Genomic DNA, 21851 nt, shown 5'->3' on the forward strand with positions numbered 1-21851 from the left:
GCAATCATATCAGTCCCTCCTGGCTTCCCCATTGAATTGTGGGAAGTTGTCAGGAATTGCTGAAAATAAGAATCGTGTGAACATAGCTCACTAGGGAAGTGCAGTATCTGCGCTTGAGCAGCAACAGTGCAATAGTACTGAAGCAGCAGCAACTTTCTCAGATTTAATTCCCAAGGGAGTCAGGGATTTACAGCATTCTGTAAATTAGCCCAGGTAAGTTATCTTGGTTCAATAATTGTTCCTCTATACCTTCTAATTTTGCCCAATTGAAGGCTACAATCAAACATGACAGTTTTTGTAGTACCGTTATACACATTAGTTGAGCCACAATCGGAAATTATAAAGCGCAAAGAAAGCTAGCAATCATCCTATTCTGAGATTACTCCAAATGCAATTCCCTGTAATAATTTCAACTAAGGGGAAGAGTAAAGTAAGTTAGTTATGAAAGTGCTGAGAATCAGGTGCGTTTCACAAGCCAATATAAATCTGAATTATAATAAATTCATTTAGACAAAGAACATGCCATTTCTTTTCCATGTCCAGCACACATTGTTAGATACAAAAATGTACACATCCTGAAAAAAATTACATAGGAGTGCTTAGCATTCAATTAATAATAAAAATGCAGCAGTATTCAGATTTGTTCTATATACTGAAGAATGTTTATTTTCAAATTACCAATACCTATATTTTTTCTTAGTAGAAAAAGTTGTACTAATCATTTAATTGAAATAAACCATCACAGCAGAAGTTTGCAAAAGAAACTCTTAAAACAACTGAAGATCACAAGGGATAATGTATATTTCAGACTATAGCTTCATGTCTGGTATTCTAATTAGAGATATTTTACAGAGAAAAGTAACCAATAAATGTATGCATATGACCTTAGACTACAATCTAACTCCCAGATTAAAGTTTCTAATCACACTGACTTCAAAGTGATCAAGAAAGGATAACTTGCTGTAAACTGTAACCCCAGAGTCCAATTTCTAGAAAATCAAGTACACTTAAACAAATCTACCAGTGCTAAGGTTAGGTCAATAGTGTATTTTTAGCCACAGTATTTGGAAACATTAACATTAAAAGAGAAAATGGAAACTAACAGACTTGACAACTTGTTATCTCTGCATACCAGTGCTGTTTGAATATGAATTTCATAACTTCCTACAACATATCACTGTCTCATAGTACCTTATAATTTTTGTAAGATAAGAGAACTCTGGACTCTGAAAATATTTTTAACAATATAAACAATGAGGAATTGCTATATAAGCCATCCAGATGACATCAATTTGCAGAATGCTGGAAAAACCTTATTCAAAACTCTCATAGCTTCAAAATATTTTTACTTGAATTATCATGTGTAAAATACATTTTGCAGAGTTGAGACAATCCCCAGTTAAGCAGTTTTTTCCAGTTTTTTATAAAATAAAAGACTGCATTGTATCATAACAATGATGTAACTTTTCCTGTTGTTTTTTTCTTTTCTTTTCTCAACAAGCTTTATTCCAAAAGTTCTTTCTGGCCTCCACTTTTGTCTCACTGGCTGATATTTCATAATCCTAGAGAATTATGAAATTTCCCATCTAAACATTACTTTTTCATTCACACGAAGCACACATTTCACTGCCAGGGTGAAATGTATAGAAACTCCATTAATTAAAATACAGAATACAGAACCTTTCCCAGTCTTATATTGGCCGGGGAGGGGGGGGGAGACGGGACAATAAGATTAGTAGGTTCATGTGGAAATGACAAGAGAATCACCATGTTTCTTTTTATTGTACTGATTTCGATCTCCGGATGCGCTTCAAGGTGCTATTAGTCACCCATAAAGCCCTACATGGCAGTGGATCTGGATACTTGAGAGACCGCCTTCTGCCAATTACATCCCTGCGACCAATAAGATCCCATAGATTAGGCCTCCTCCGTATCCCATCGGCCAGCCAGTGTCGGCTGGCAACTACAAGGAGGAGGGCCTTCTCAGCAGTAGCCCCGACCCTTTGGAACGAGCTCCCCGTGGAGATTCGTACCCTCTCCACCGTCCAAGCCTTCCGCATAGCCTTGAAGAACTGGCTTGCCCGTCAGGCCTGGGGATAAGGATAGTTACCCCTCCCGAATGATGAATGTATGTTGCTTACTATTTTATTATATGTTTCTATCTTAATGTCTGTATTCCCCCTTCCCGGTTTTGTGTGAGCCGCCCTGAGTCCCCTCAGGGAAAAGGGCGGCCTACAAATACTAATAAAACTCTAAAAACTCTAAACTCTTTGAAAAATGTGCTTTGAAAATGCTATTAAGCCATTTTGAATGCACTCTAAAAAGGTTATTAACCCAGATGGCCAATAATGGGCGTTGTGGATTATAATCCATTAACAGCATTGTTTTTCCATGAACAGAAGTATTTCATTTATTTCATTAATGGAACTAGGCAAAAGGGGAATATCTGTGGAATGTTCTTCCCCTTCAATTTAATCCAACAAACAAGGCAGATTATTTGTTGAATGAGATCTTTATTCTCATTCTATTGAATTGTTTGCTTGCAAGAATAGAAATGCTGCTGAACAAAGCACCTTATAATTAGAATTAGGAGGAAATTATGCCTTCAATTTTAACAAAATCATTGTAATGATTGTATTTTATGTTTTGTAGATGTGCTTTATTGTTGTTATTGTTTTCACCTCCTATCGGCATCATTTGTCAAATCTGGACCCTAATTCACCAGAAACAGCAACATGTTTGAAGATGGTGCTTTGAAATAATAACACAAGAGCAAAATGTCACAATTAGAAATAATTGTTCTATTCTAAATAATAGAATATTAAATGAACTAGTTTTCCACTGATTAATGATTTTGACAATGCCAGTAGAGTACAATTTTTCTAATTTTAATTGAAGGGTGAGTAAGTTTATTTTCTTGATAGTATTAAACTACAAGCTCCAGCAATTTTCATCTTTAGTTATTTCCAGTTCTATTTATCTTTCCTCTTTTTTATGTAAAAAAGGGGGCGGGGGGGAATGGTAGGTCTTTGCTCTAGGAATTCATACAGGCCTGAGGAGTCATATGATACCAAACTGGCAAGAGGAATTCTGTTTGCTTTTAGTCGTGCTTATGAAATATGGTAGCAGAAGAAAAAAGGAAATTTATAATAACTTATGTAATGAGGTATTTGCAATATCAATTGTAGAAAGGTACTTCCAATTTTAAAAAAGGGGGGGAAACAAGACATTTCAGAAGCCAGGATATGTCTGCAATAATTCCAGCCAAGTGCCTCTTTTCTCAGGATCCCAAACAGCTGCAGAGGGCAACCACGCAATTCCAAGTAAAGGTGTGGCTGCTCTGAAAAGTTGCAGACAGGTGTTATGTTCCTGTCCCGGCATGCTCCAAAGGATCGGCTTCAAATTTGAAAAGCTGAAGATACTTTTAGAAAAACTTTGTGTAAGACTTCTCCTTAGCAAAGTAAAACCAACATTTTGTGTAAGAGGGTGCAGGATGAATTGTGAAATAAACTGTTTGATGTCAGAAATCTGAAAAATGCCACCTGTATTCTAGAACCACTAAAGGGACAGGGGATTGGGCAGCGGGGGGGGGGGGGGTAACTAGATGTTATCACAAAACATTATGCCCACAAGCTGACTTTGCTGTTTCCCAAACAGCCTGATCTGAACTGAAACAAAAACCTCAAGACACTGAGATTCCATATATGTATCCTAAATTAACCCAAAAAATTAACATTTAGTGCATAATTTTACCTGTTCCACAGAAGAATTTTCATCTTCTAAAAAGCCTGATACAATGTTTGACACCTTCGTTGTCAGAAGGTAGATTTAATACTGTACAAGAGAGATTTTGGTCCATCCACTGACAAAAAAACCAAACAAATTCCTACATTATCCTTTTAGTGGATAAGCTCTAAATTTCTGTAGAAGAGTCGCTAAATTTGTAGCAATTGCAATCAGTTTCTGATGCTGAACAGTATAGCAACCTTAGTAAATATTTTTCAAATACACTTTTGCCTATACCACCTGGTTAGTTACTTATTGTTTTGTTTCACTGACTCTTCAGTTTGCCTATTTTGCCATGTAATTAAACAATTATGATAAATTGATGGTTAGAAACATTTTAGCAGATCAGTAACTTAAAAGCGAAGAATTGAGAAAGTATTATTTCCAAGAAACTAAATAAATGCCTTTAAAGTGTCATAAGTATCACCAACATTTCCCTAGTGACGTAGGGAACTTATTTTATGGAAGGTCATTCGCAATGAGTAGATCCAACTACTTTGAGCTAGTCAACACAAGACATAATTCTGCAACTTCAAGTAGCAAAATAACACTCACAAAATAATGAAGCTTAACTTAAGTTACAACTAAAATTCTTGAGCCATTCTAAAGTAATAAATCAGGGTTTCCTAATTTGGTCCCAAAGAGTCACCCAAGTTTTCCTTGGCACCTACAAGGCTCTCTGTCCTGGTAGATTGTGTTGGCATATTTTATTTAAAGATTCATTAAATTAAGAAATAAAAGTGATAGGAAGATAGCATGCTTCAAAGTATAACTCCCAAATATATTTTCTAAAACACGTTATTTAAAACCCCAGAGATATGTATAGGAAATCAAATGGTTGATGGCTGCAGCCTATTATATTGTTTCCAAGTATGCTACATTTTCTCAGAAAAGAAAGGGAAAGCAAGCAGAAAAAGTGTTTCTGAAAGGCACAAAGTAAAAATAGGAGGCATCTTTCTAGGTTTTCTTCCCATTGTAGTGGCCATTTTGTATCACTGTCTATAACATGCTCTCAAAATTCCATATATGTCCACTGTCCTTCCCCCCACCCACCCACCCGAAAAAAGGGAAAAATTGAAACCTCTAAATTCTGTATTTCTTTTGACTGTGGATTGTTTAAAAGAAGAAACAACTTACCCCCCAAAGGACAAAATAGGACAAATTTCTCTAAATTTGGAAGTCCTATACATACCGTATTTTCACCCATATAACCCGCGGGTTATATGCGGTTTTTACATGCACAGCGCCCCCCTGCGGGTTATATGCGTGGGCGGGGTATACGGAAAATATTTTACACGATCGGAGGCTTACACGATCGGAGGCTTGCTTCTTTCTCCGTTTCTTCCCCCACCCCGATCTCAGCTGTTTCCTTCTCCTTCGTTCCTTTCCTCTTCCCCAGCTTGCGCAGGCTTCTTTCTCCGTTTCTTCCCCCCCCATCTCAGCTGTTTCCCTTCTCTTTTACTCGTCGCGGGTTATATGCGTGGGCGGGTTATGTGCGTGGGCGGGGTATACGGGAAATATTTTACACGATCCGGAAAACCTGCGGGTTATATGCGTGTGTGGGTTATTTGCGTGGGCGGGTTATATGGGTGAAAATACGGTATATGCCAGTATGGACAGAAAACATTTACACAGAAACAGAATAATTTTCTCCAAAGTAGGGTCAACTGTGTGCTTGCTGTACTCTTCAAAGCTGATATTTGATTTCAACACTCCTGCTCCAACTAGGCTTTATTGTTAAAATAGCCTCTGGTAAAATCTAGGATACCGCAAATTAAGAAAATCCTTCCAACTCTGACCACTTTAATTAAGGCAGAATAATTGAACCTAGGGACACAGTGGCTCAGTGGTTAAGATGCTGAGCTTGTTGATCAGAAAGGTCAGCAGTTCAGCGGTTCAAAACCCTAGTGCTGTGTAACAAAATGAGTTCCCATTATTGGTCCCAGCTTCTGCCAACCTAGCAGTTCAAAAGCATGTAAAAAAGCAAGTAGAAAAATAGGAACCATCCTTGATAGGAAGGTAACAGCGTTCCATACGCCTTCAGTGTTTAGTCATGTCAGCCACATGACCATGGAGATGTCTTCGGACAGTGCTGGCTCTTTGAAACAGAGATGAGCACCGCCCTCTAGAGTTGGAAACAACCAGCACATGTGTGCGAGGGGAACCTTTACTTTTACCTAGCTGACTCTACCAACATTTTTGCTACAATAGCCTGACCCTATAATACTCCTCCAGAACAAAGTATGGTGTGCACACCAATGCTGGATTTGCCAAAGTTAATATAATGCAGGTGGTGGGAGAACAGAATAGCAGCAAGGCATTCTAGTTCAGCAGTTCTCCAGTGGCATTTTCAGAAACACCATGTTTTCTGGAAAGAAAGGTAATTTCAGGTAACATCAGCATATTCTGAAAGACTGAACCATATTTTACATTTAGTTGCTTCCTGCATATTTTAATTTCTTGGCGGAATGATGTTGCTCCTGAATTTATAATATTTCAATTTGCTCTTAAGCTGCCATAGAAATATTTTTTTAACTTGCTTCTTCTATGTTAACTGTATTGAAGAAACAAGGAGACTCCTTTGCATGCTTGGAAACAACTCAAGAATAGAGTTCAATAAGTTTTCTGTTCCACATTGAAATAATTATATTAGGGAATATCCCATGTACATTCTTTAACTTCAGTGTGAGCAATCACCGATAAACCTTGAGAGCAACCGAAATAAAATCAGAAGGTGGGGTTATGGCAGGAGAAAATGGACAATTCACATGCAATTGACGTTAAGGGCTTAATTGCATGTACCGTCTGCTTTGGGATCTTTAAAGCATAAGCTCAGATCATACTTATTCAAAAGGAAGTAAAGCATTCCAAATATACCACAGGTTTTTTTCCACTGCAAGGCATACACAGATCAAAGGATAAATATATTTGCTAAGCCACTTCTCTGTGCTACTTCTGCAAGCTTAGCAGCTGGCAAGGAAAGAAAAAACTAATTAACATACTAATGATGTGCCCCATTTTAAATTCCAGCCCTGATTATTATGTGATTAAATCTCTGCCCTTGACTTCTGCCTCCTTCTATCAATGTAAGAATAAGATATCTACAGCAGAAAAGCAAATTTTGCTCTCTCGCTCCGTTCATTGATTATGTGCCATCTAGTCATTTTCAACTCTTAGCGACCACGTAGACAATTTTTTCTCAAAGAAATCTGTGCCTAACTGTTATTTCAAACCTCCCAATGCTGCACTTCTTGCTGCTGTAATCAAGTCTGCCCACCTCACTGCTGCTTCTCCTCTTCTTCTCTTTCCTTTCACCTTTTTCAGCATTAGAGCCAGGGGTGGGTTGCTGCTGGCATTACTGCCAGTTTGGCGCGTGCAAAAATGTGTGTGCATGGGCGCATTTGCACAAAAATAGGTCTGCGCATGTGTAAAAGGTTAAAAAAAGAAAACATGAATTTGGGCAAAGAAAATTGTTGAATTGTTCTGCCCATGTGCAGAACCGAAAATAATGATGGCGTCGCCATATGAGTTTGGAGGCATGGAAAACCTGGGTCGCTGCCGGTTCCAGCAACCCAGGCCACCAAACCACTACTGATTCGGCCAAACTGGTCCAAACCAGTAGGAACCCACCTCTGATTAGAGCCCTTTCCAAAGAGTTGGATCTTTGCATAACATGTTTGAAATGGTATAATCTGGGCCTGGACATTTGTGCCTTGAGTGAGAACACTGGGTTGATTTGTTCAATGATCCATTGGTTTGGGGTTTGTTTGTTTTTTGCTGTCCCCAATATTCTCAGGAGTCTTCTCCAACACCAAAGTTCAAAAGCATCAATATTCTTCCTTTCATGTTCCTTTAAAGTCAATTTCCATAGAGTGTCACCAGGAATACCATGGCTTGCACGATTCTGATCTCTGATGTATAGACATGCATTTGAATATCTTTTGAATCAGGTAACACTTTCAAGACTTGCTTTTCTCTCAATAAAATTATCAGAATTCAGTGGAGTTTGAGACCTTTTTTTCAATCTTCTATATTCTTTTCATCACTGCATCTTTGTATTCTGAGGGCATGTAGATCATCTTGATGGTTTGACTACATTTGTCAATAGCAGTCAACCAGTGGAGGGATTCAAAAATGTTAACTACTGGTTCTGTGGGCTTGTCTTGGTGGGTGTGGCATGGTTTGGTGGGCGTAGCTTGGTGGGCATGGCAGGGGAAGGATACTGTAAAATCTCCATTCCCTTCCTATTCCAGGGGAAGGATACTGCATTTCTTCCCGATCAGCTGGGGCTCGGGAAGCAGAGAATAGATGGAGGCGGGGAAAGTCAGAGGTGGTATTTACCGGTTCTCTGAACTACTCAAAATTTCCGCTACAGGTTCTCCACAACTGGTCAGAACCTCCTGAATACCACCTCTGCAGTCAACACTGAAAACTACGGGTGTCTCTGGGAACCTCAAAGTATATGTCTATACAGCAAAATCTTGCAATTTTGAAATGCTGTAATGGGAAATAATTCTGATGGGATATTATTTGTCCCAGTAATGTTATCCTTTTTGTAGCCTTGTACTATCAAGTCAGGCTTAGCTCAAACTTCTGCTACTGTGTGCTGAAAATTATGTGTTCATAGTTCTATATATTTTAACTATTTCTTCTTTTCACAAGAATTGATTCATTTTATTACCTAGGGTTTTTAAATACTTCGGTTATTTTGTATGCAGGCTGGGAAAGGGAACATTGTAGTAAATATACAAATTACTTGCAAACATTCTTTTTTGAAACAACTAAAATGCATTCAGTAATGGACCCATGCATATTTTGTTTTTGATCCTCTGTAGAAAGATGACAGTTTTTTAAAATTTATGTTAAGCTTTTTTTTTTTTTTTCAAATTTGGCATATACTTCATAAAATACAATAACCAACCCATCAGTGGAGTGAGGTGCCATCAAAGCCAATCTAAAGAATTGCAGGTGATGAAGGAATTGTCATGGAGAGGATGTTTTAACATCATTCAACAAAACAGTCACCAGGTTTCCTCATCAGTCATCTTTTTAGAAAGAGCTTCTGTGCATGCATAGGCATGACTTTGGCAGGACCTCAAAGCAGCTGCATCAAGGATTGGAACATCTCAGCTTCGCTTCCAAAAGGGTGCTTCAACTCATGAATGAAGGCTGCTTGGCAAACCAAGTCAACTCAAGCATAAAAGGCAGCGGGGCAAATCAAGGTCTTTTGGATGGGACCAGGGTCTGTCCTGATTAAGAATTAACTGAGAGACCACCACAAAATTCTGAGCTGTCGACAAGATTGGGAATTAAATACAAGGCTATGGAAAACATGTATTGGAATGTCAGTCCCCCACAACTTAGATTGATACCTACCCTTCTGGCCATTTTGTAGGGCCTGAAGATACTTGGCTTTGCCTATCTTGCCTATGGATCCTGTAGTGGTGAGGTAAAACCTACTAAATGTCTATGTTGTTAGTAAATTGAATTGCACTCTCACAGATAACATTCTTATATTTAATAGTTTTTAGTCCTTTTAATATGTTTAAATTGATTTTGTTGTAGGCGTGTGTGTGCATGTCTGTGTGTGATATTATGCAGCTATATATAAAAAATTGAACAAACAAAAAATAAAACCCACTTCTGCATTTTGGCCAAGAAAATGTGGACAGATCCATGTACTCAATGAAAATCAAGCACAATTTAAGAGAGACTTCAGCTTAGTCCAAAAATGAAGTATTTAAATTACAAAATGGAGTAATATTGAAAAATGAATTGTTGGATTATATATTAATTTTTATCTTTCATTACATGAATAATTCATTCATTATGGGTATACATTACGGATTGTCTACACTGATCGTAAGAACTATTAAACTATCTCTATGACAAAATTAGGAAACATGTGCAACTCCATATTGAGTAAATTTATAATTAATACCGTGACTTGTATTAAGAGGTTAAACAATCTTTATTAAGATTTGTGAAGAATTTCCAGCCCTCTGAATGTTGGGAAAACTTAGCATCCAAGCATCTCTTGTGCTGATCCTTTAATTCACATTACACAAAACACAGATTATCAAACTAGCCCCGGGCAAACCTGAATATGATAGAGGGTGTATACAGATATTATCACATGCTACTACATTTTATTTGTTGATGAGTTGTATAGATTATCAGCTTTATAAGTCTGCTGAAAGGCAGGGTATTTGACTATGTCACAATTTATTAAGGAGAGTTCATTACTAGACAGGTAGAAAGTAATCGTTGCCAAATACTCTACAACTTCTACAATGGTTCGCAGTAATCTATATATATAAAAATGGCTGTATGTGTGTATGTTCCAGCATAACTCTGGAACGCCTTGAGCAATTTCAACCAAACTTAGTACACAGATGACTTACTCTCTGGAGACAAATACTGTTGGAGTAATACACTACTAACCCCCCTTAGGGTGTGTGTTCTGTTAAAATACAGCCTGTTGCGCCTTTAAATGGCTTTACTGTACTGTCGTAAAATGGCTTCTACTGTACATCACAGTGGAGTTGCCATGGTAACAGCTTCACAGTACTCCACAAAGGGGCTCCCTCCTCTAAGAGCAAAAATCCAAGATTAGAAATTATATTTGGTCCGAACATTTTCCCCCTATAAATAAATACCTGGGCAATATCAAGTTATCGGCTACCGCCATATAAAAACTACTCAGATATACTTGACTTCAGAAGTAGGAGTTCAATCCAGAAATAGTCCAGCCACATTTGAAAGGCTACAGTTCCCATCTGCCTGACACAAATGAAGGTATTTGTTTATTCATTTATTGAATGTATATGCCCCCCATCCCACATTGCAAAGCAGCTTTTGGTGGCTTACAATTAAAACCATAAATATATTTAAAGACATTAGATACAAAGATAAAAAAAAACAAAAGCCAAGATTGGTACAGTCCTGTACCCATCTTCCCTGCTGACCCACCAGCCAACCTCTAACATAGACCACCCCCATTAAGATACCAAGACACCTGGTGGAGCCAGGTTTTGATGTATTCCCAGAAGGCCAAAAAGGTGGTGGCCAACTTCACCTCAGGCAGTAAAATATTTCTAAGAGCTGGAGCCATGGCAGAAAAGGTTCTCCTTTTACCACCAGCTGAAATTCCCTGACCAACAGGGCCTGCAGCTGGCTGCAGAATTGGGGTGGATCAGCTTAAAACCATGCCATGCTGGGTTTTAAAGGCAATAACCAGCAAATAAAGGCAAATATACTTCTTGTTGTGATAACCAACAGTTTGAATTGGACCTGGAGGCAAATCAATATACAGTGCACAGTGTACAGGTAGTCCTCAACGTGTAACCACAATTGAGCCCAAAATTTATGTCGCTAAGAGAGAAATTTGTGAAGTGAGTTTTGCCCTATTGTAAGACTTTTCTTGCCACGTTAGTTAAGTGAATCGTTGCAGTTCTTAAATTAGTAACACGGTTGTTAAGTGAATCTGGCTTCCCCGTTGACTTTGCTCCTCCTAAGGTCTCAAAAGGGGATCACTGTGATAAATGTGAGCCAGTTGTCAAGCACCCAAATGTAAATTGCGATACCATGGGGATGCTGTGACGGTCACAAGTTTGAAAAATGACCTAAGTCACTTTTTTTTTTCAGTGCTGTTGTAACTTTGAACAGTTACTAAATGAACTGTTGCAAGTCAAGGACTACCTGTAGTGTTATGTGCACTATCCTAGTTTAATTTAGAAAGCCAATATAAAGTTAAAATACTACCTTTCAGAAATCTTTTAGCAGTCACCTAGAAGCTATGACAGTTACAGAGGATATAGCGGCATCTTAAAACAAAAAAATGAACAAAAGCAAAGACGTACCAAATCTTTAGAAATCCTTAATAAAGGGAAAAATGGAATTCCAAGAAAGATCCCCATTAAAAGGATTTAAAAAAAAAAAAAAAAAAAAGTAAAACTCAACTGTGTTAAAATGACATTGGCATATGGTAAAAAGTGTCAGTGTTTACAATCCTGAGGCATGTTTTCACTAAATTTATTGTTATACATTTCATATAATTAGATCAAAAACAAATTACTGTAGCCTACAGAAAGACGTGCTATAGATGAGAGCAAAAGTGAAAAGGGAGGTGGGGGTGGGGAAGGAAATCACATACTTTAATTATTTATATTGCTTGCAGCATTTTGTGCTCCATTGCACTTTATTATACAAGGCAACAGATTCAGATTATTATTATTATTGAGATTGGTAAGGAATTCAAGGTTCGTTTTTTTTAAAAAGGACATTCACAGATGTGTATTCTGCAACTGGTATATACTCTAATTGTCAAAGGATGATGAGAGTTTTTTAAAAAGCCAACAATGTCTAGAAAGTTCCTCCGAAATAGTTGTACACAATACCCCAACTTTCAAAACCAATTTGGGAGTGCAATCCTATAGTTTTTAAAATAGGAAACTGAGTTAATGAGCATTTATTTTAGAAATGGGGATACCCTTGAGATCTACCTTTAAGAGGCATTCAGAAGTGTAGTCAGAAGGATATTGTCAAGAAAAAAAATCTGTGGAGGGTATGTTTTTGCAGAAAATGCCAAACTTTTTTTTACTAGCAAAGATTTAACTAATAGTAACAACAATTCATTAAATTTATATATCACTTGACTCCCAGTATCTCTGGGCAGTTTATATTTAACATTTTTTGCAAGCCTAATCTCAATGTTAATCTTAAAACAGTGCTGTTCGTCTATATATTCAGATTTTAAGCATGGGAAAATTTTATTGCTTCCCTAAAATTATGTATATAACAATATATACAACTTTACCCACCCACATATTTATATGAAAACTGGAGAAGAATGATTCTGTATTTTGGCACACATATACAAAGGCATTTAACATCATGTTATCTCTTTTCGTAATCAATCAACTAGTTGCTTTTTCCTCAACCTGCTGCTCATAAAATCCAAGAACAAAGAAGAATTTAATTTATGGTTTGACTTCAAATTTTGAAAATATCGGAAAGCATGAACTCTTTGCTTAACAGAATTACTGTCCATGCCACATTTGGCAGTGAGCTCTGCTGTATTCCACTCAAAAAAAATCCCTCTAGGCCAGGGGTGTCAAACTGGCAGCCCACAGGCCGAATGCAGGCCATGTGCAGGCCACGCCCACACCAGCTCCAGGAATGGGAAAAATGTAGCGAAACAACATGTGATGGCAACATGATGCTGTGAGTTTGACATCTGTGCTTTAGACTATACACCAGTCCACAATCCCACAAAAATACCAAAATTCATAATTGGCTACTTGGATTTGCTGATATCTTATGGACCCCTTGAGGTTCCAGATGGAGCTTGGGGTTATTCCTGATACCCTCGCCCACAGTCCTGGGGATAATCTTATTTCGCCCCTCCCGAATGCTGAGTGAATGTTGAGTTTTATTGTCTAATTTACTTTGTGCACATTTCTTTTTTCGTATTGTCCTACACTCCCCTTCCTTTTTGATTGTAAGCCGCCCTGAGTCCCCTCAGGGAAAAGGGCGGCCTATAAATAAATAAAACAAACAAAACAAACAGACTCTGGTTGCTGCCTGGAACTCAGCAGCAACGGAGTCTCTTGACCGGATCGTGCCACTACGGCCGCTCCGAGGCAGTGGATTCCAGAGGCCTCCTTGGTTTACCGAGGAGCTCCGGGAGAGGAAGCGCCGGAAGCGATGCCTAGAGCACGCATAGAGGTCCAATAAGTCCGAATCGAACCGAGCACTTTTAACATCTTGCGACCCTACCTGAACCGGGAGGCCCTCACAACAGTCACTCGTGCCCTTGTGACCTCTAGGCTGGAATACTGCAACGTGCTCTACATGGGGCTACCCTTGAAGACCATCCGGCGACTTCAGCTAGTCCAGAATGCGGCCGCGCGAGCGATTGTGGGTACACCTCGGTTCACCCACATAACACCTATCCTCCGCGAGCTGCGCTGGCTACCTGTCGATCTCCGGGTGCGCTTCAAGGTGCTACTTGCCACCCATAAAGCCCTTCATGGTAGTGGATCTGGATACTTGAGAGACCGCCTCCTGCCAATTACCTCCTCGCGACCAATTAGATCACATAGATTAGGCCTCCTCCGGATTCCATCTGCCAGTCAGTGTCGACTGGCAACCACGCGGAGGAGAGCCTTCTCGGTAGTAGCTCCGACCCTTTGGAACGATCTCCCCGTGGAGATTCATACCCTCACCACCCTCTAGACCTTCCGCGCAGCCCTTAAAATCTGGCTATCCCGTCAGGCCTGGGGCTAAAGATTGTAATCCATCCCCACCCGAATGGTATGAATGTTGTGTTCTTTTTAATTATGTATTGTGCCTATGTGACATTGTTTGTATCCCCTTTCCCTATGAGTTGTAAGCCGCCCTGAGTCCCCCCAGGGAAAAGGGCGGCCTATAAATAAACTTTTCCAATTCCAATTTCCAATTCCAATATCTTGACTGGAAAAATGTAGCATACAATTTTTGATTACATGTAATATGGCATTCAAGAATTTTCTCCTTCAGTTAATTTATGAATCCTAATTTTATAACATTTAAACTGACTATGTATCTGCCTTTTTACTTAAAGTAAAGAAGTTTTGAGAACTTATTCTTTTTAAAGAAGGAATTATCTCTCCTTGATATGTCATTTTTTTTAGATTAGGACACATGGATTATTTTATATTTGCAAAATGTGGATTTGTTTATAGTTTAAAGTTGAAATATGGGATGTTTACTTGAATGCTGCTATTTGGGATGATTTTCTTTGGAATTGGCATTTGGAATAAAAATGTTGTATATTAGAACTTGACTTTTTAAAGAACAAATGGTCTCCCTTTGCTATGTTAAAGTTGAGTTGAATTGAGTTGAGTTGTTTTTTTACACCAGAATATTGAGACCATTCTATGACTTTTAATGTGGTTTGACTTATGCTAAGAATTGACATATGAAATGTTGAGTTGGGGTTGTGTGTGTCTAATATTTCATTCATTCATTCATTCATTCATTCATTTTGTTTGTTTGTTTGTTTGTTTCCTGCCTTTATTACTTTTACAAATAACCCAAGGCAGAGAACATATCCAATAGGCCTTCCTTCTTCTATTTTCCACACAAAAACAACTCTGTGAAGTGAGTTGGGCTGAGAGAGAGTGATTGGCCCAAGATTGGCTTTCATGGCTTAAGGCAGAACCTGAATTCACATTCTCATTTTCTACCTGGTGCTTTAACCACTAGATCAAAATGACCCTCTTTTAGAACTCTGTTTAGACTTTTGCTAATAATTGGATTGGAGAAGGCTTTGCTTATTTGATTTCCCTATTGTTAAAAATGGGTTATAGATGATGAGTTTTATATTTGTTAATTAAGAGGCGATAAAGAGATTCTGAAATTGTTTATAGATTGTGATGTTGGTGGAAAGATCCTTTCTGGGGAGGGTGTTCTTTTTATTTGTTCATTTGCTTTCTTCCAATCTTTTTTCTTTCCTTTTTTTGTTTTTAGTTTGTATGACCTTTTATTGTTTTATCTAAAAACCCCATATCCAAAGCAAGCGACAACAAAAAACATCACTCATGAATGACAGGGACAGAAGCTGACAGCCCTTAATATGTGGTGTAAATCAAAGTTCCTGAAAGAATTGCCCATCGGAGATCTTTGTTTAAAACATCATATAAATTACATTATTGCTTGTCAAATGAAGCAGAACACTGGATGTCCTCCTGTGTAAAAATGACAGACCTCTGTCATCCCAACAGCTGGCAAATTGCTCTACTCACCAAATACAAACTCCTCTTGCTCCATTTCTTCCTTCAGTCTCTTGTAACGTTCTTTCGCTCTCTCCAGCTTTTGGATATTTTTGGCATTCAGAGTTGACCATTCATTGAGAAGCCCTTTCAGGTGGTCTCTTTCAGCTGTTAGTGATTGGATTTTTTCTGCAAGATCTTTATCAGTAGAGAAATTGCCTCCTGTGCATTCAACAGATGAGATTAGGAAGAGTTAAGGACAGAAAAGATACAAAACCTTAACTTTTTAAAATAGCCTGTTACAAAAACTGAAAAGCTAACCATTTGCATAGCACATACAAGCTGAGCAATGAGCATTTATTTAATGTATTCATTTTTGTTTTTATTTTCTCAAAGTGGTTGACAATCAATTAAAATATAAATGTAAACAGTTGTTATTATGGTTGGTTGCACAATCAGCTAGATGTTTAACCTATTTGGGCATTTTTATTTACCTATCAAGTACTTCTCAAGGACCTGGGATAAGCAAATATTTTTGTTTGATTGTGTTAAAGGAAGGACCTGTTCACCTGCAATACATCATTATTTGATTCAAATACATTATAAAAGCATAAAGTAACATGTTGACTCATGAAACTGAGGAAATTCAGAATACAAACTCTTCCTATTAGGAAGGATTATGCCATGATAAAATCCAAATTAATGTCTAAATCATAATGGGGGGGTGTCACTCGTAATGGTAGACCTCTCCCTCCATTTATCTTTCTCCCTCCCTCCCTCTAGACCTCTCCCTCCATTTATCTTTCTCCCTCCCTCCCTCCCTCCCTCCCTCTCTCTCTCTCTCTCTCTCTCTCTCTCTCTCTCTCTCTCTCTCTTTCTCTCCCTGCCAACAATGCAACCAGGCAAAAGGTCAGGCATGAAAGACCTCCACACATGAAAGTTCCAATTAAAATGATTTATTGATAAACAGCCTATGCACAGGAATCTTCTCAGTTAACGTAAGCACTTGCTTGGAGATACTAGGATCAGGTGATACAATTATCTAATTAAAATGATCAAAGTTGCAGATCATATTACCAGATTCCATTTCACCATTCTATATGGAGAATATGCTGATGGACCTCAGTGTAGACAGATATGGTAAAAATATTAGAACAGAACAAAGGAGACCCAGGTTTAATCCTTTATTTGGCTATGGAAATTACTTGAGAGTCTTCAAACAGTTACTATCTCTCACTCTGAGCTACCTTAAAGCACTACTGTGCTCAGGAGCACAGAGAGTTTTGGTATTTGCCACCTTCCATTCCTGGAAGAAAGAAGGATGCATGTAATGATCAATGACTGCAATAAGTCTTTTTAATTGATTGATTGGTTGACTGACTGACTGACTGATGGAGTACCATCAAATTGTTTTTGATTCCTAGCAACCACATAGATATATTGTCTCCGTGACAATATATCCCTAACCTCTAATTCAATGATAACATAATATTTAAAATAATAAATAATCTTAATAAATTAGGAGCACAGTGGCTCACATGGTTAGGACTGGCTTAACAAGCAACAAATCTGCATTCAGGACTCAAGTGCTGCCATAAGGCAGTGTGAGCTCCTTTCCTTTGCTCCAGCTCCTGAAAGGAGCATCCAACTGGTCATCCCCTGAGCAACAGTGATGACACCAGCTAATACTTTCTACCTGGAAGCACCTCGATGCTTCCGACACAAGTGTGATGGTGAGCTTAATAAATGATGCATAATTTTATTTTTAATAATGATTTAATAATAAATAATCAAGTCATTGAAATAACAGTAAATGCAACACAATAAATCTTAGCCGCCATAGTATCTTATCAGGGATGCCAGATATTACACCGCAATAACATTTGGACAGACATGGCTTTCAGCCTTCTAAGATGGACTTCATTTTCTTAACCAAGAAAATCTGTTGCCATCTACTGCTACATTTATTCCTTCATTATTCTCAAAATCAAAATTCTGTAATTAGAAGTTGCTCTATTTTGTTTTGAAAGGTCAGGGAGAAGATACTCTCCTCATTATTAAAGTTTTATGCTTACTGAATGATTATTAATTCCCAGAAGGAAACTTAATACCAAGACTTGAAGCGCTGATGAAATACGCCCCATATCCCAGTTAATAATTTATAAGCATTTCTGCCTCTAATATATGCTCTGGAGACAAATCTGCCCTTGTTTGCTTTTCTTATTATTTTACTTTATGGCAGCAAGAAATGTGACTTCAATTCTGAGGTGAAATATCAAAAACTCATCAAGAAATTATCATGTCACTCTCTTAAAGTGCCAGCAGTGAACTCCTGACCTCAATCACAGTAACAAAAATTGGCACTTTTTAAAAACCACATGAGGACTCTTTTTCTGAACACATCTGCATAAATCTGCCCCAGTGATAGAAAATAGCAAATGATAAGGGATTCTAATCTTCTTTGTTTTAAAAGATGAAGTAAACATTCTTCTGGGAAACAGTTAATATAATTTAATTAATACAATTCTTTATTTTTCTTGACAGATTTATACTTCATTGGAATCACACATTGTGGTTTCATTGCTTGACTTTCTGGTTTCATCACCTCTATATACTTGTCAGGTCTTATTAAGAAAGCATCCAAGCCTTTCCAACACTTGAAATGCAAATGTTTCCCTGAAAAGCTATTGGGGGGGGGGATGATTTTGTTCACTCATTGAGAATCAGATGGCAAGTTTAGCAAATGATGGTTGGTCTCACATGCTCAGCATAGGGTGAAGACTGGATTTGGTATTTTTATCCACATATTGAGTCTTTTCCAAGGATCTGGGACAGAAAGATGTTGTTTGATGGTGTTAAAGGTATCCCGATTGTTAGGAATATAATTCTAACGGTTGGGTTGGCAATATATAAATCATATAGCAATGCTGTACCTGTTTCTTTAAATCATACTGTAAAATGTGATTGGTTGCTGTTTTCCTCAATTGGCCATAAGAGGGAGCCAGAATGTCTGTTAGCTCTCTCTCTGTTTGGTTAGATGCTGGCTGATCTGATCTGAGTGCTGTGAGCTATTGTAAGTTTTGCAACTGTTAGCAAACTTTGTGTACCGGACTGATTATATGACACTGGACTATGTTATTTGGATTATCCCTTAACTGAAAGACATTGTATGACTTGGACTGTTTGATGGACTCTGATACCTCTATTTCCATGAAAGTAAAAGCCTATTTAAACTGCAGTGTCTCTGTATGCTGGTTTGTGTGTTCTCCAACACAACTCTAACAACGCTTCTCTGAACGTACTTGCTCTCCCAACGGGGAGCTTACCTAACACCGATGAAAGATGCTCTTCAATGAAAACTGCCTTTTGCAATTGATAGATGGTAAGTTTTTCAGTGCCAATGGTATTCAAATCGTGCTCCAATTCTTTAGGGATTGTACCCTATTGGTACTGTCTTTACTTCCTGTTTCTATAGCCATCCTACCTCTATTTGCAGATCTTTGTATTTTGTGATTTTCTCCAGTTCTATTCTCCTCTCTATTCTGTTGTATTGCAACATCCACTATTCATATTTTTTTATCTTTCTTGTCAACAGGTATCAATATGTTATATGTTAGTTGCCTGCTTGAATTCCAAAGTCCCAGGGCACTTAAGAGTCTTCACCGTCTATTACTTTGTCTGTTTTGTGGTCCTACCACTTCTTGCTTTCAGGCAAATGGTATTTCTTGCTGATATTCCAATGCATCCTTGTTGCTACTTTGTCATGCTGTTGTTTGCAGTCAGTCTGTGTTCAGGCAGTGAATATTAATGCTATTTTTGCTTTCTTTTGCCACAGTAATTGTACTTTCTACTTACAAATTATTATATTTTGTAATTTTTCTCTCTGTAATTTTTCTCTGATTCTTTCTCATCTGTTCTGCTACGTCCAAGTGCTACAAAGTTCACTATCCAGACTTTTTTTTTGTCTTTGTTACCAACAATTATTAAGTCTGGGATGTTATGTTATTATTATTTCTAAAACCCAACTGAATCGGGGGGTTTCTAAAATAATGCTGTTGCGTTTTAGTGGAACAGAGAAAATATTGGGCGTTTTTTTAAAAAAAAATTCCACTAGATTTTGGCATGTTAAGAATTAAGTAGCTTTGGTCTTAACCCCAACTAGCACAGTGACTGAGTCCCTGGTTTGGGAAGGATATAAATGGTTGTATCCTTCCTTGTTCCTCTTTTGACTTCTTTATTCCTAGTAATTCTGAGGACACATATCTCTAAAAGCAAATTCTGAGCCTGGCTAATAGAAAAACACCCAGCTAACAAAGGAAATTTCTAAGAGGAAAAGTGACTTGGACACCTTTCAATCCCATTCCAGTGAGTGTGTCTTTGAGTTAAGATGTGCTATAATAGGATATGTCTGTGTCTTTAAACAGATATTTCAGACATTTCAGACATTTATTACGATTTATAGGCCGCCCTTCTCCCTGAGGGGACTCAGGGCGGCTTACAATCACGGGAGGGGAGTGCAATAATACAAAACAAACAGTGAGTAAACAAGATAAATTATAAAACACCAACTTGCATTCAACAGTCAAGCAACACTCGGGCGGGTAATTTAAAAAACTTATCCCCAGGCCTGCTGGGAGAGCCAGGTCTTAAGGGCTGTGCGGAAGGTCTGGATGGTGGTGAGGGTACGAATCTCAATGGGGAGATCGTTCCACAGGGTCGGAGCTGCAACAGAAAAGGCTCTCCTCCGTGTAGTCGCCAGTCGGCATTGACTGGCGGATGGAATCCGGAGGAGGCCCAATCTGTGCGATCTTATCGGTCGAAGGGAGGTAATCGGCAGAAGGCGGTCTCTCAAGTACCCAGATCCACTACCATGGAGTGCTTTAAAGGTGGTCATCAATACCCTGAAGCGCACCCGGAGATCGACAGGTAGCCAGTGCAGCTCGCGGAGGATAGGTGTAATGTGGGCGAACCGCGGTGCGCCCACTATCACTCGCGCGGCTGCATTCTGGACTAACTGTAGTCGCCGGATGCACTTCAAGGGCAACCCCATGTAGAGCCCATTGCAGTATTCCAGCCTAGAGATCACAAGGGCCCGAGTGACTGTTGTGAGAGCCTCCCGGTCCAGGTAGGGCCGTAACTGGCGGACCAGGCGAACCTGGGCAAATGCCCCCCTGGTCACAGCCGACAACTGATGGTTAAAAGTCAGCTGTGGATCCAGGAGGACTCCTAGATTACGGACCCTATCTGAGGGGTATAAAATTTGACCCCCCAGCCTGAGTGTTGGAATGTCAGCCAAATTGTTGGGAGGGAAACACAACAGCCACTCAGTCTTGTCCGGGTTGAGCACCAGTTTGTTAGCGCTCATCCAGTCCTTAACGGCCTCAAGGCCCCGGTTCATCACATCCACCGCTTCATTGAGTTGGCACGGGGCGGACAGATACAATTGTGTATCGTCCGCATATTGATGGTATTTAATCCCGTGCCTCCGGATGATCTCGCCCAGCGGTTTCATGTAAATGTTAAATAGTAGGGGGGATAAGACCGAACCCTGCGGCACCCCATATGTTAGGGGCCTCAGGGACGATCTCTGCCCCCCGACCAACACCGACTGCGACCTGTCCGAGAGGTAAGAGGAGAACCACTGCAAAACAGTGCCTCCCACCCCCACCTCCCGCAGTCTTCGCAGAAGGATACCATGGTTGATGGTATCGAAAGCCGCTGAGAGGTCAAGGAGAACCAGGATGGACGCATGGCCTCCATCTCTGGCCCTCCAGAGATCATCGGTCAATGCGACCAAAGCGGTTTCAGTGCTGTAACCGGGTCTGAAGCCGGACTGGAAGGGGTCAAGGTAGCTACCTTCCTCCAAGGCCCGTTGAAGCTGGAAGGCCACCACCTTCTCAACAACCTTCCCAATAAAGGGGAGGTTGGAGACAGGACGATAGTTGTTTAAAATGGCTGGATCCAAGGATGGTTTCTTCAGGAGGGGTCTCACCACCGCCGTCTTAAGTGCGGCGGGGAAGTACCCCTCCCGAAGAGAGGCGGTCACGACCGCCTGGATCCAGCCATGTGTCACCTCCCTGCTGTTGGCAACCAGCCAGGAGGGACACGGGTCCAGAATACAGGTGGAGGCACTTACAGCTCGAATGGCCTTGTCCACATCCCCAGAGGCAACATCCTGGAACTCAACCCAGAGATGGTTTGCCAAGTAATCCCCCTGTGTCTCGGCTGGATCTACGGCGGTGGATTCCAAGTCCAAACGAAACCGAGCAACTTTGTCCGCCAAGAATTGGGCATAGTCCTCAGCCCTAC

The 21851-nt window shown here is 39.4% G+C and overlaps 1 protein-coding gene across 1 annotated transcript in view; it reads right to left on the bottom strand.

Annotated features, from left to right (window-relative positions):
* Positions 1-21851, bottom strand: part of DISC1 (DISC1 scaffold protein) — a 166173-nt gene that overhangs the window by 83832 nt on the left and 60490 nt on the right. The window contains exon 9 of the mRNA XM_087718096.1: positions 15576-15764. Coding sequence (XP_087574222.1) covers positions 15576-15764 — 189 coding nt within the window. The remainder of the gene's footprint in view (positions 1-15575; positions 15765-21851) is intronic.

Source organism: Thamnophis sirtalis, unplaced genomic scaffold, assembly GCF_051295495.1.
Source record: "Thamnophis sirtalis isolate CommonGarterSnake01/CBP01778 unplaced genomic scaffold, rThaSir2_p1.2 scaffold_6, whole genome shotgun sequence".
Classification (NCBI taxonomy): Eukaryota; Metazoa; Chordata; class Lepidosauria; order Squamata; family Natricidae; genus Thamnophis; species Thamnophis sirtalis.